We start from the raw sequence: 15,300 nt of genomic DNA on the forward strand, positions 1-15,300 counted from the left end.
TTTAATTTTTTAAAATATTAAATAAATTTATGAAATATTTAAGTAAGACACTTTTAAAGTACATGCCTAAAATGTTGGCCACACTGGAGATAAATATGGCAGCCCAAAGACAGAGAGAAAATTTATTGCCTGAACTTTTCACAATTTTATGTTATTTTTAGGCTATCCTTCAATATCAGGTGTTTTGCCACCTTATTCTTTATGCCTCAGAAAAATTATAAGTTCATCTGGTTGTGCATATATCTTTGGGTTTATAATTTTATCTTTTCCCTGTCTCTTTTATTGGATCTGAAGTTGTAGGGACAAGGAACAAGTTACATCTTCAACTTAGCCATGTGGGAAAAATCACGTGATTTGAAGCTGACCCATCTGGATGAGCTCAGCAAATGGTTAACCTCTCTGAGTCTAATTTTCTCAACTAAAAAATGGCAGAAGTGATCTATTGGTAAGGATTCCCAAGAGTGCTTGCAAAGTGTCTTCCACATAGAAGTTCAACGTACATATAACATCTGTTATTACTACACTCTTTGTACAGTGCTATTAACAGTGCTTAAACTATAGCTTTGCCTATTCCATAAATTTTATTCATTGGGTGAAGGGAAGCAAACACTTGAATGTCTCCTGTGGACTAATTTTTCTACAAATATAAACAAAAAAGCATAGTTGTCATGTAAAATCATTCATTTCTTCTGTATTTAAGAAAGACTTCACCAGAAATAAACAAGGAAAACAGATTGAGACATTATACTGGACCATCACCAAGTATGTATTACTAGAATGTACTCTGGTTCCCATGCTCTATATTGCATGTAGCAGAAAAGGCACATGAAGAAATCTAAGGATGGAAGAACTACATTTCTTTATGACCTTCTTTGAAAGATAAACTCCTTGGGGAAATACAATTTATTCAGATTATCAAGACCCTGCTGTGCAAATCTACAGTCTGGGAGCACACTATGGAGATCAAAAAATATTTACTTTATTCTGTTGGGTATAAAAGCTTTTAATGAATGCATAATTAAGGCAAAAAAGTGTATACAGCTTTAGAAATTCCACTGCTGAGCCAGGCCATTAATATCCAAGGCACCATACCCGGTTGTGATTCCACCTGTTTCCTATTTGGATTACAACCTAGTTATAAATCAAGGTATTATGTGACTACAGGACCTGGTGCTGCAAAAAGGATTGCACTCCAGGAGTAGAGGAGGCAGCATGAAGGGCTTTGTTGTGGGTGTGTGGGCAAGCGCTGGCCCCTTGGAACATGTTGAAACAAACAACCAATAAACAAAACCAAAACATTTTAATAGCCTTGGGATGAATCACGTAGCAAAAAAATTAGCATGTGTATTATGTATATAAAGGGATCTGTGAGTTTCCTCTATAAAATTTTACATGAGGGTTGATGGGGTGAAGTTAATTTTTATGAAAGAAAAAATGAGCAATTCATTGACAATGCAGACCACATTACCTGTGATATAATAAAATAATGTAAAAGTGGGTATTTTTATCTGGTATACCTCATTTTTATCTCTGCATACATATACAGAGAGATATATTTGTATATAAGCATATACATGTATCTGGACAACTATATGCAACTATATATTCTTATATTTATACAAATATGTATATGATACATTCTGATTCAACTAAAACAAAATATTAGCAGCAATTGAAAAAAAAACCACTGGAAAAAAAAACCCCTCAGCATGCTCTAATTCTTGGAGTCTTTGAAGGCCTATTTAAATATATTTGTGGTGTATAACAGAGGAATTCTACAATTAGGTTACTAATACATTTTCATAATCAGTGTATGCATAATATCCAAGGCTCATGAATAATTTTATATTGTTCTTTGGGAAAGTCTGTAGTAAGCTGGAAATCTAGGAAGGAAGCACAGAGACATGGCCACCATCAACAACTAATAATTCGAGCCCCATTCACCATGTGTGGCAAAATGCTATTGCAAAGTTTACTAAAGCTGGCTCAGCACATCAAGCAATTACCACTGAATTATGGACTATAGAGGAACTTAATGTACACATATTTTTCTTTCTTTAATTGAAAATAGTCTATCTGTGCAACTAGGGCTTTAAAATTTCAGTAACCATCAACTTTTTTTGAACTATGAGAGGCAAAATCAGGTTACAATTTTTTTTAAAGAACAACATAGAAGTTATTATGATGTATTTCCTTACTTAGCTCTGGTATACAAAATCAGAGTGCTGAAAATTAGCTCAATTCTGTAGACAGTCTATGTGGATAACTGCACTTAATCATTATTATACATAAAAATGAGGATTGGAAGGGGGTTTTTCTTGGTGGTTTGTTTCAAATCTGCATTGTCTTGACTTTTTATATTTTGGATGTTGTGAAGGATACATAACATCGATATTTTCATAAGTACAAACTAGGACCAGTTTGAATTTATCTGAATATGAGGACACTTTTGAAATCCAAGTGTCAGTGATTTACCAGGCACATAATTGACATGGTGTGGCAACAGCGTCTAAAGCAGTGGTTCTCAAACTGTGGTCCCCAGACCAGTATGTCGCTGTCAGTTGGGATCTTGTTAGAACACAGATTCTCAGTCTCCTCACCAGACCTCCTGAATCAGAAACTCTGGGAGTGGGTCCCAGGAGTTTGTTTTAACCAGCCATTCAGGTGATTCCACATATGGTCAAGTTTAAGAACCACTAATATAGAGTATGCATTTGACTAAAGAATGGAATGACTCTATATTCTTGCAGCAAAACAAATTGACCCCGCTCCTTCATCCCAGCCTCTGCAGCGGGCAAACATACTGAATGCAGGAGGCTAAGGCCAGGGTACCTAGAGCTGATTTAATGATACAGACAAGCAGTCATTTTCCCAGGGCCTGAGCACACGTCCTTCAATGTGGCAAAAGGCCAGAAACCTGTTCTAAAGGACATCTGTGGATAGAGAATGAGAAAGGGGGAGGAGAAGGTTCAGGAAGGAATGACAATCGGGAGGGAGGTGGGCATGTCAGTAGCATTCTCGTAGTAAGGAATAACTTATATTTTTCTTCTTTTAAACAAATTCACTGCTTTCATTTCCCCTAGTTAGGAGACCTTAGAACACCACACAACTACATTATAAAAAATTCCTACCACAGGGAGGTTTCATGGCACCAGAAGGAACACAAACAAAGATGGATTTTTAAGCAACTACTTTATGCTAAGCTAGAAAGGAAAGCTGTTTTTCCATTTTTTTTTCTTGGATTCTGTATATAAGAATGGGGCAAGATGTTTTATTTCCAGGAAGGGTGAGAGAAATGGTAAAACAAAACTGCCTAACTACAAGGCAATAGTACCACGTAAATGTGTTGCTTTTAAAAGCACTGATTTTGCTATTTATTAAAGTACAATTTCAGTGTATGTTTTCACAATTCAGAGGCAGAGAGAAAGTGATGGTTCATTTAAATTATTTGCGACTTTTTTCCCCTAAAATAATCAATATATGCCCTTCTACAAAATCAAAGAGAAGGGGCTAAAAGAAAAAATATCTTTTACAGAATGGTGATTACTTTCAAAATTTTCAGGAACAGACTTACTTGTCCAATATGCTGTCAGTTGGAGGTAGGTAGTAAATTTGCTGACATTTCCAGGAATGAAGGAAGACAAGAGTGAAGCGAAAGGGGAAGAATATGACTGTAGAACTAACAGAGGAATTCACAAGGGAAACAACGCATTCTATTGGCTCTGGTTTCTAGGGCACCTACTATAGGCTAATACTGCACTATCTCATTGAATCGTCCAATATCCCTAAAAGGTAGATTGTATACAAGATCCCATATCTGTATTTTACAGATGAGGAGTGGGGGCAAAGAGGTTAAGTAGTTTGCCCAAGGTCACATAACTCTGGGACATAAACTTGTATCATGGGGAAATAGATAGGTAAATAAACACAGACAATATAATGTGATCAGCACCTTGGAAGACTACTCATAATTAATGAAGAAGAGAGAAATCTGACTCCAACTAGGTGGACTGACCAGGCAACTCCAAAAGAGAAGACAACACGTGAGCAAGGTACTTAAAGGTTAAAGAGGAATTCATAAGGTGACAAAAGGAGGGAAGAATAATCCACCGAGAAGGAGGCTTCATACAGAGTTTCATGTACAGAGAAATGCATGAAGTTCATAATGACTGTGGCATCACACACAGGTAGTAATTTTTTTTAAAGGGCTAAAGAGAAGTTTCATAATAAAGATGGAACCTAGGTGTCAGATTAGAAGAAATGAACCTTATCCTGAGTTTGTGGTGATCTACTGACTAATGAATGATTTTAAGCAAGACTATGACATTATCAGCCTGTTTTATTTCTGTGTTTTGGTTTTTTTTGTTTTACAAACCAGTCAATTAGAACTTTTTAAAGCTATTTTTACAAAATCAGTCAAACACTTTCAAAGGAGGTAGCAGAATAGAGCAAGAGTGAAGGCAGATTCATTGGCTAGCAGGAAGTTTCTTTAGTCTAGGAAATAATGAAAATTTAAATGAAGACAGTGGTAACAGGAATAGAATGAGAGGGATTTAAAGCATTAAGAGGGTTCATACAAAAACCTGTACACAGATGTTTACGGCAGATTTATTCATAACTGCCTACACTTAGAAGCAACCAAGAAGTTCTTTCAGTAGGTGAAGGGATAAATAAACTGATACAACCAGGTAATGGAATATTATTCAGTCATAAAAATAAATGGACCATCAGGCCACAAAAAGATATAGAGGAAATATGTGAAAAGGCTACATACTGTCTGATTCCAACTTCACAACATTCTTTAACAGGTAAAACTGTGTAGACAGTATAAAGATTAGTGGTAGCCAGGGGTTGAGGTGGGAAAGGGAGGAATGAATAGGCAGAGCACAGAAAAATTTTAGGGCAGTAAGACTACTCTGCATGATACTGTAATGGCAGATACATTTCATTATACATTTATCCAAACCTATAGAATGGACAACACCAAGAGTGAACCATAATAATGTAAACTGTGAACTCTTGATAATGATGTACCAGTGTAGGTTCACCAATGATAACAAATGTACCACTTTGGTGGGGGATGTTAATGAGGGAGGTTATGCATATGTGGGGGAGGGTTATTAATAAGAAATGTCTGTATCTTCTTCTCAATTTTGTTGCAAACCTAAAACTGCTCTCAAAAATTGCATTTAAAAAAGTGAAAGAGGTTGAGTTGAAAGGTCTTGGTGACAATGTATGTTGGGGCACAAGGAGATGAAGGATTTTAGGATGACTCCTGGGTTTGGAACTTGGGTTCACACTCAGAAAGGTCATGTGCCCTGCGATATCCAAGAAGAAATGCTGATTAGGCAGCTAGCCCCAAGATGATAAAACATGCTGTTCTTGGGTAAAATAAGAATGGAACACATCAGGGAGACAAGAGAGAAAAAGAACAAGGTTGGAAACCTATTGTGTAACCAGGTGATAAGGATCCAGCTTGGGTTTTAGGGAAATAAATTGTTTTGTGGGCCATTAAAGTGACTTAGATTCTACAGCAAGGTGTTGATTAGCATTAGACAATAGGCTGGGGGCACAGCTGAGCTACTACCCAGAAAGGTAATCCAGACCTGACAGATGTCTGTGATAATGAAGATTTTAAAAACAAGGCATACTTAACAGCTGTTTAAAAAGCTAACCCAATAGAGTTTAGAAGGATTCATGAGACCATGGAGCAGTGTAAGATTCTAGCAAGGTTTCTGCTTCGGGTTACTATAAGGATGGTAGTTTTCTAACAAAGATGGGAAGGAAAGGGGAGTGTGTGAGACTGGGTACAGATGAATATAAAGTGTGGGGAGGGGCAGATACCAAGTGCAAATGTTGGCTGAGCAAAGAGGTCTGGCACTCGGGAGAGGGGACTGCAATCAGTAGCCCTCAGCATGTGGATGAAAGAGAGCGACAGTAAGCAGAGAGTAGTACCAGCATGGAGCCACCGTGCCCGGATGAAGAGTGAAGGAGCTGCTCAAAGAAGAGCTTATATAGGATCTGAATGAAAAGAAGAATTAGGAGAGAGTCTTGAGAAAAGAAAACTGTAGCCGAGTGGAGATACCAATGTGGAAATGCTGTAGAGCGGTCACATTAAGACACCACAAGGGGCCCACTGCCTTTGATAATTGGGCGGCTTTGGGACCTTTGTTGGAACAGCTGTTGAGGAGTAATGAGGCAGAGGACTGAGTTCAATAGGATTGAAGAGTGAATAGAAGATAAGGAAGTACAGACACTGATCACGGTTTGGAAGTGAATGGGAGAGGGCTGTGATACTGAGAGAAGAAGTCTGTCCTATCTTATTGATCCTATTTTAAAAACCAAAGGAAGGAGCCAGTGGAGAAGGAGACATTGAAACCACAGGAAACACAGAAGCACACTATAGAGTCAGGGGCAGAAAGGCTGTTTAGCCTTAGAGGAAAAGGCAGACATTTAACTATGAGTAGAAACATATTGAGGGTGGATGGTGGGTGGGGGTATGAATATCTCAAATGAAACACAGATTTTCTTGTAATGCCTCTAATTTCCAAGTATTAAAAAAAGAATTAAATGAGATTGGTATTTGTTTGCTTTGTGTATTGATTCTGAAATCCAGCATTCATAAAACATTGGAAACGTTTTACTTTTGAGAAAAACATGCTGAAATTTTAAAATTGCCCAGCTAACAACGCTAACTTTGAATCAAAATTACTAGTAGGAGAAAAATCCTTCAAGGCAATCTTTTTTCTATTTAAAAACTTAACAAACAAGGATGATACAGTCAACCTCAGATTATCCACATAACGAATTAAAATGCCAAAATGACCCCTGGCCAGCCAGCATGCCTCTGAATTGCCACTATTGACATCCTTTGGTATGGACTTACAGAATAAAAGCCAACCTAATAGCATATGAAAAAAGTAATTGGGATCTTAAAATGGCTACTAAAAGATCTTATGGTACATATTAGAGCCAAATATTAATGTTATTTGGCAAATATGACATTTTGGATTATCCGTGCCAGAGAGCAAATACTCTCAACTAGAGCAAATAATTAGTAGTTGGCTAAGATATACTAGGGCTGATACATTTCCATCCTTTCCAATCATTTTCACTGATTAAAAAAAATCCAAAATATTAAACCATTTGTAATATATTTTCCAAACTTTATACTCTAACTTTCTCCAAATAGAAAAGTATCAGCTCCAGTGAACTATGGAACAGCATGTGGTTGGTGTATTTGATTAGGGGCATATTAAATATATATGTTGGTACAATCATTTGTCTTATCTAATGTGGAAAAAATAGTTCAGTGTTAGAGAAAAATGAGCATGAGTTCTAACTTCTCAACGTTGAAGATAAATTATTCTATTCAGAACACCCACCATGTATTATATATTTAGGAGATTCTGTTAATTTAATAATTAAAATTGTAATAATACATTATTTGGAAGAGATAACTTTCTATACATCACTATAGTGTTACTTAGTTAAATAATCACAACCCTATCATAATGCTGTAAAATACGCAAGATCCTCAGTGCCAAATGCAATTCCCACAGAAAGTATTTCCAACTTACAAAAATGTATTCAATGGGTAAAACTAATGAAAGACTGACTTATTAATATATTTTCTTCTCCTAATATAAAATCTCAATATGGAAAAAGCAGGGCAAAATTACTGAGTGGATTCACTATTCATTCCCTCAATACATACTGCTGTGAACTGAACTGTAGCCCTCTAAAATTCCTGTGTTGAAGCTCTAAGCCTCCACGTGATGGTAGTTGGAGATGTGGCCTTTGGGAGGTGATTCAGAAGAGTGAAGGGCGGGGGGGGGGGGCTCATGTGATAGCATTAGTGTCCTTATATGAAGACACATCCAAGAGCCTGCTGTCTCTCTACCCTGCAAGAACACAGCAAGAAGGCGGCCATCTGCAAGCCAGGAAGAGGGCTCTCACCAGAACACCATTGCACTGGCACCCTGACTTCAGACTTCCAGCCTCTGGAGCTATGAAAAATCATGTCTATTGTTTCAATCACCCAGTCTGGGGCATTTTGTTATGGCAGCCCAAGCTGACAAATACACATCCTGGGCTCATGTGATGAGAAGGAAGGGTTAAGACATAGAGGGCAGTTAGGCCTGATCCCTGCCTTCAAGAGCCCCGGGGTAAACTGAGGTGGGCGAGACATTCTGCAACCACATTAACCCATGAGGAAATTGATGCAAAAGCAGCAGTGTAATACTTTCAGCTTCTGTGAAGCTATTTCAAGGATCCAGTGCTTCTCAAAGTTGAAAGCGGAAAACATACATTCTTGGTAAAAGAACAGTAAAACCACCATTTATGGGGGAAAAAAGGAACAAAATATCCAGAATTCTAATATCCTCATGAGAGACTAACATTCTATAAACCTTTGTACCTTCACCGAAGAGAGAAAAATGACGAATTCTCACGGTAGCCCATTTAGTGTAAACTAAATGAAGACAAGGGATGACTAATAAGCATCAGTCACAGAGGAGGGAGATTTAGGGCGCGAAGCTGTTTGCTCCCTCTTGCTCCTTTACGTTCTTGGCTTCGGAATGATTAATAGCCAGAATTTTGGCTTTGCTTTACTAGATGATCCAAATGTGCACACTGTAAACAGAACAACACCTTCAATCTGGCGAAATGATCTTTTACGCTTGTAAAAGCAGAAAATAAAACAAATGAAAAAAATAATAATAAAACAAATGCCCCTCTGTTTTCCTGGTGGTGATAAAACGCTCTACCTAAAGCACGCATGTCCCTTCCCTCTCCCTTCACAGCAGCGCGTCTCCTCTTTCAGGTCACGTCTTTCACATAAAAGTGCTAAACTAATGCCGCTTAATGACAAATTAATGTCCATGAATAAAAAATACACCTCTAATAGCATAGAGTAATTTGCCATTACAATATCATCATTGGACATGCCCCTGGTTTAATACGATGTATTTAATTCATAACCTAATGAGTGATATATAAAAAGAGGGAGATGAACCCTGCAATTACATTTATGTGAGTCTGTCACCTTATTTGTAAAACCTTAGAGTCATTTACATTCAAATTAGAACAAATGAGTGATTTCACAAAGTGCAGTGATAAATGACCACAGCAGCCCAAGACAAAACTGTATTTCCTGTGAACACATTAACAGTTTCCTATTATTTGTTAAAAATTACACTGCATATTGCCCAGTGTGGTGTGAATAATGACTTTTTTACTGATTAGGTCAGAAGACTAATATGTAGCAAAATAAATAATTTTTCTTTTCATTTTTTCTGATTTTTGCTTTAAATTAACTACTGAATTCTGGTGGATTCATACTGCCACCTGCTGCCTAGGAATAGACACTAAGAGTGTTTTCCTATCAAAAGGAGTTTATTCACGACTTTTGTGGCCTTATTTAGAAAGTCTACGTGACTGTTCTTTCTTTTCAGTATATTTCAACTGCATGTCATACTCAAGGCTGATACTTGGCAAAAAAACAAACAAAAAAAAACCACTTGCTAATTAAACAATAAGATATACTATTTGTTCTTTGGGGGAGGTGGTACAAAATATACAAACATTTTTTTTTTTTAAGCTAACTACAAAAAAAGACATTTTCAGCAAAGCATGTGTCTCCTAATGCACCACTTTCAGGGGATACAAAGTCCAGTAGCAAGTTCCTGATTTTATGACACGTGCATCAGGAAAGGAGAAGGTGGGGGAGGGGTGTGTGTGTGTGTGTGTGTGTGTGTGTGTGTGTGTGTGTTTTCGCTGCTCCTGCTCCTTGGTACAGTCTGAGGGGGCTGAAAGCCTCTGCCTGCCACCTGCCCTTCTCCCCTAATGACAAGTCCCAGAATGAAAGGTCACCTTAGAGGCCAGAGCACACAGTGGGCTAGAAAAGGCACTAAGGTTGCCGAGGAGGCTGGGGAGAAACCAGCCTGGCCTCAGAGATGAGGCTAAGGATGTTCCAGAATGGTCCTCAGAGGAGCTAATGGGCCTTTCCACTGGATCAACATCCTAGTTCTGAATTTAAGTTTTTCCATCCATAAAAAGAAAATAATAGTCACCCGCTTTAAGGGGTTCCTTAGCAGAGGGAAAATGAGAATCACTGTCCAAAACATTTAGTATGGAGAAGCCCTCAATAAAAGCTGTTTCCCTACTCTAGGAAAGCTAATGATGGTTCTGGGGACTATGGTTTGGCATGGAGAGAGGCTAGAAACATGCAGACCCTTCAGGAGGATATGATGAACTCATCATAATCTACAGCCAATAACAATGAGAGCCTCCCAAAAGAGTAAGAACATTAGTGATGAAGAAAAGGATCAGATCTGAGAGGTATTTGGGAGGTAGAATCAACTGAGCTTGGTAATTAATTGGATATGACGGTGAGGAAGGATTCTAAGAATACGTCCGAATTTCTAGACAACTAGTGGATTGATGGTACCATCAATAGAGAAAAGGATATGTTAAGTTTGAACTGCGTGTATGATATTTAGGTGAAGATGTTCAGCAGCTAATTTTAAAAGCCTAGGAAAAATCAGAGTTTGTAAAACAAACTGGATTCAAAAAGTCTGTAACGTTTACCTGAGGGACTCACTAAACCAGGGGACACACTAGGTACCACTACATCTGTAGCCTATCATTCCCGAGGATGGTCTGCAGAGTCCCTTTATAAGATTTAAAATAGTGAGTGGCATGTATAGAAACATGTACACTCTGAAAAGCAAGCTAATTCATGCATTTTACTGAACCCATTTTGAAGACAGTAACTGCTCTTTAATGAATTTAATAAATTGCATCTTTCTGATGAAATTTTTAAAAAGAGCACCATGTACAAGGAAGAGGAGCAGAAGGAGGGAGGAGAAGGGAAATAAGGGTTCATATTTTGTTTGGACCTGCATCTCAAACAGCAGATGAAGGTCGACAGGTCATGCATATTAAGAGTACACTAACAGGACAGGCCACATAGGAGTGTCATCTGGAACCGCATGGCCACGTGGGTGAAGAAGGATACAAACCCGAGCTGTTGTTGGTAAATCCCCTCATCTTGGGATGACAGGCTAGTGCTGTAGCCACTGCCCATTCCAAGCCCCCTCCCCCACCAATACTCATCTTTCCCACCACTGGTCTCCCCGTTTATTCCTCAAACATGCACTAAGAACCTGTGTGTTCACAAGAGCCTGCCACTGAGAGTGCCTGGGGACTAAAAATGAATAAGGTGAAGGCCCCACAGCCTAGGAAGCTAATTCAATGGCTGTCCTCAATGCCTGAGGAAGATTGCTCCCACGGTTTGGGGTCTCTGCCCTCAGCAGCCTACCAGAGGGAAAACAAGAAAAATAAGAGCATACAGTGGACTCAAGTGCCCCTTCCACTTGCTGGGGGTGGCAGCAGTGGCATTTACATCTGCACAGAGGAGTTTCAGGCCAGGCAACAGCTGATGACTCCAAGACTGAAGGAGTGTCAACCACAGGGTTCTCCTTAGACTTGTTTTTTAATGAGCACCAGAGAACAATAGGAGGGATCAGAGCAAGGTCTATCTTTCACAACTCTGGAAGAAAACCGAAGAGTGGTAATTTCAGAATAACAGATAAGACCAGACATCTTAGTGGGGAGAACGGCTTCACAGACTCCTAGTTGGACACAGTCCTAAACAAGAATGGAGAATATGTTAGCCTTGATTGACAGGGCACAACTTCTCTGGGTATTTTAAGCACTGAGTATTTTTCATTGTAACAAAAATATTTTAATACACCCGATAAAACGGTCCCTTATGAAATTAAGAATCAGTTGAACGATCATACCAAAACACTGTAAGTAGGGAGTTATAAGACTATATCAAAATATAAAAGCAGACTGACCCACTCTGGTAATTTTACAATCCTAAAAAAGAGGAAGGGTATATGTTTTTTAAAAGACTGACATAATGAAGATTTCTACATACACATGGCTTTGGTTCCCTTGAGGTTTTCTTCCCCAAGTTGGACACCATGCAACATCACAGATAAAAAGGAAAAATAAAGTTCCATGAGAGAACAAAATAGAAACACTGGAGAAAAGAAAGTGAAAATTTCAACCATTGATCAAGTAGGATAATAATAAGCAAACTGTCCACAAAATATATCTATATGCAAGTGACATTTTTCCTCAACACAATAATGAACTGCAAAAATTAAGTTCCAAAGCGCACAAGTCACTTGGTATCTCAACAAATTCATCTGATGGGGTAAGGGAAAGTACCCATGAACTTCTGATGTTCATCCAGAATGCTCATTTATAGAAATTACAGGTGTATGTAAACACACACACACACACACACACACACACACACACACACACACACGCACACTGGTATATACACACTATTCTAACATGCATCACGATAATGAGCACTATGACCAAATTTTTGGCAACATACATTATTGAATATTACCTGCCATGGAAAAAGTGAATCAGGTGATGATGCTGAAGGCTCAAGTTGCAATATTTGATGTAAAAATGTCAAATAAAAGTACTTTCAATTTCACAAGTCAAACACACACCTCTGAAGTCTTGTAACCTTTCTCTGTTATTCCCATTTGCTACTTGCAGAAAGGGATTAAAAACAGCTCTCCCATACCACCCAACACTATTGAGGGGAAAAGAAAGGAAAATAAGATGAAAATAGTTAAACATTTACTGTTAGATTAAATGCACTGAGATAATGACAAAACTTTCATCTACTGTATTTGAACTGTTTCTCAGGTGACGGTGGCTGACACCCCTCACACTATCTCACAGGGAGCACTGGCTCCCATTTCCCAAGGTTGCTGGGAAGATGCAATCAGATGATACACGAGAAAGAGATTTAGTAACTACCTCCCTAGTGAGTAACGGAAGTCAACAATAATGGCTTTCTTTAGAATTAGAGAAAATGACTAGGAAGAAAATAAAATAATTGGGCAGGAAAACAAATAGGATTTTTGTACTTACTAACATGTCATATGCACAAGGACAGTAGAACTAAATTGTGTGGGTTTGTCGTTTTTAAAAAATGTATTTTCACTGTTGCTATAATGTTGTAATAAATGCAAATAAAAATCATGCCCGTGGAGGAAATGAGAGATCCCAATATAGGAAATTAGTACTTAACTCTGTAAAATAAAAGAGCCTCACAGCTACACTGTCTACCTAAGACATCCCATATCTTCCTACTGAAACAAAAGTTTTTATCCAAGAACAAAGAGTGGTCTCCGGAATCAGAAAGGCCTATCACTCACCAGCTATATCACCTCAGGCAAACTGAGTACTTTGAAAAATCTCTGACTTTTCACCCATTAAAATGTGCAAAATTGTTACGAAGGCTGAACATGGAACACGGGTGCTCAGTGGATGGGCGTCTTCTCCCTCTCCCCCTCCCGGAGCCCCTCCTGATTATCCCGGCACAGCAGGGGAGGAGGGCACAGATCACTTAGCACTTTTCCAGCACTTACTGCCTGGAAAGTTCATGCGGTAATTAACTATATATGACTTGGTGATATATTAGCTACTGTTGCTGAAATCTTAAGTGTCTATCCAACTTTTTGTGCATTTGGGGTTATTCCTGCAGCCAGACAACACTGCTTCAAAGGAAGACCCTTCTCAGTGTCATCTCTCAAGTGCCTCGGCAGTAAACCCTGGGCACGACTGTTGAGTTACTCTGCTGCCCAAGGGCAGTGAGGATCTGGGGTAGGCAGGGAGTGTGGGGGACATGAGAGCTTCAGTTGCCCCTCTGGGAATCTCTTGGCCTGTGTCCTGGAGAAATTCTACTACAACAAGCCACCCCCAACTTCCATTTTACAGTCTTGGCACAGGTGAAGTGGGGGAGGGTACAGCTGATGACTGCAGGGGGAAGGGACACGAAGGGCACAGTAGCAGGATGAAAGCTCACATACCTGGATGAGATAGTGGGAACATAAATTGAGAAGCTCCAACAGCTGTAGGTGACTGCCAGCTGCTAACACATCCTGGATCACACCTGGCTCCAACAAAATCTGTTTTGGTTTTTAATAAAAAGAAAGCTATCAGTTACTTACAAATTAATACTTGCTTAATATGCAAATACACTGTATTTAAATTGCTGCTGAACAGCCTATATCTGAATTAATATTGTGCTTTATTATGGAAGTCAGTTCTTTTTCTCCTATTCTGATTGAGTTATGGCCCCCACTCAGATAGCTGAGTTGTCACTTCCAGAACCCATTTCTTATGTGTAAAGCTCTGCTCTTAACCACTTATTTTTGTAGGAAGGCATGAACATTTGCAAAGAACAATTCTTAAAATTCTATTTGTGATGGAGGTAATCTTATAAAATGAAAAAGAACCAAAGTTTAGTTTTTCAAAGTACATTTCACAATTTTGTAGGTCACAGAAACAGTATTGTTAACAGACATTTTAGGGAAAGGGGGTTTATGTTTCCCCCTTTCAATAGGAGACCACAGCGGCTACTATTCCATTGTACTTTGGAGTCCTACAACAGCAAATTTCAACCAAAACCTTCATGTTTCTTTTTCCCAATCTCAGATTCTCTAATCCTTTCCACTTCAAATGTAAGAAGGAGAAACCGCATTTTCAGACTACAAAGAAATCACAGAGAAGTAAAGCTTCCCCAAAACACTAGTGATATCACTTCTGCCTTTTTTTCTGGCTAAGTCCAACTTTGTGTCTCCTGTTGCCAGTTCTTGAGCTGCTGCACAGGGCTGGAGGCAAACACACAACCACAATGATTAAATTCCTTTTACATGCGTGACTGCCAGGCACAAAGAGGCCAAAAGTCCTGCGCCTGCCATCCCAACCCACCCCCAAGCCCAGGGTTTCCCAAAGTCTCATCTCTGCACGAGCAGCACCAGCAGTACCTGGGAATATGTCACAATTGCAAATTCTTCCGTGCCTCCCCAGACCTAAATGAATTAGAAACTTTCAGGGTGAGGTCCAGCAACTAGTGTTGTAACAAGGTCCCTGGTGGTTCTGATGCACTAGGGAAGCCTAAGAAACACTGGTGTGGTCAACTCACTCTACTCCTTCCCCCCTTTCTCCTCAAGCCTCCACCTGCTCCTTTCTCTCCTTACTCTAACCCCATGATCTTCCAAAGGTTCCCAACACCAAATCTACCAAGGTAGGTGGCTTGTATCAGCACATTTGGTTTTACTCAACATTCCATTTGTGCACTAGATCTCAACCCCTTCTGCCAGCAATTGGCCCCTCTTGTTCCCACAGCATTATCTGTTCTCTTTTTACTGATGATAATTCCCATCAGCATACAAATATGCCTTTATGGCT

General features: G+C 39.0%; 1 protein-coding gene across 16 annotated transcripts in view; it reads right to left on the minus strand.

Moving 5' to 3' along the window:
- Positions 1-15,300, minus strand: part of KLHL32 (kelch like family member 32) — a 243,069-nt gene that overhangs the window by 104,847 nt on the left and 122,922 nt on the right. For 14 of the 16 annotated variants that reach the window (XM_053904640.1, XM_019442905.2, XM_019442899.2 and 11 more), the window contains one exon: positions 13,917-14,015. The exons of 1 other annotated variant lie outside the window; for it this stretch is intronic. In XM_053904640.1, coding sequence (XP_053760615.1) covers positions 13,917-14,015 — 99 coding nt within the window. Of the gene's footprint in view, positions 1-13,916; positions 14,016-15,300 lie in introns of those variants that run through there. One more of the 16 variants, XM_019442908.2, reaches the window with a different exon arrangement.

The sequence above is a fragment of the Panthera pardus genome, unplaced genomic scaffold (genome assembly GCF_024362965.1).
Source record: "Panthera pardus isolate Hobbes unplaced genomic scaffold, ASM2436296v1 HiC_scaffold_17, whole genome shotgun sequence".
NCBI lineage: Eukaryota > Metazoa > Chordata > Mammalia > Carnivora > Felidae > Panthera > Panthera pardus.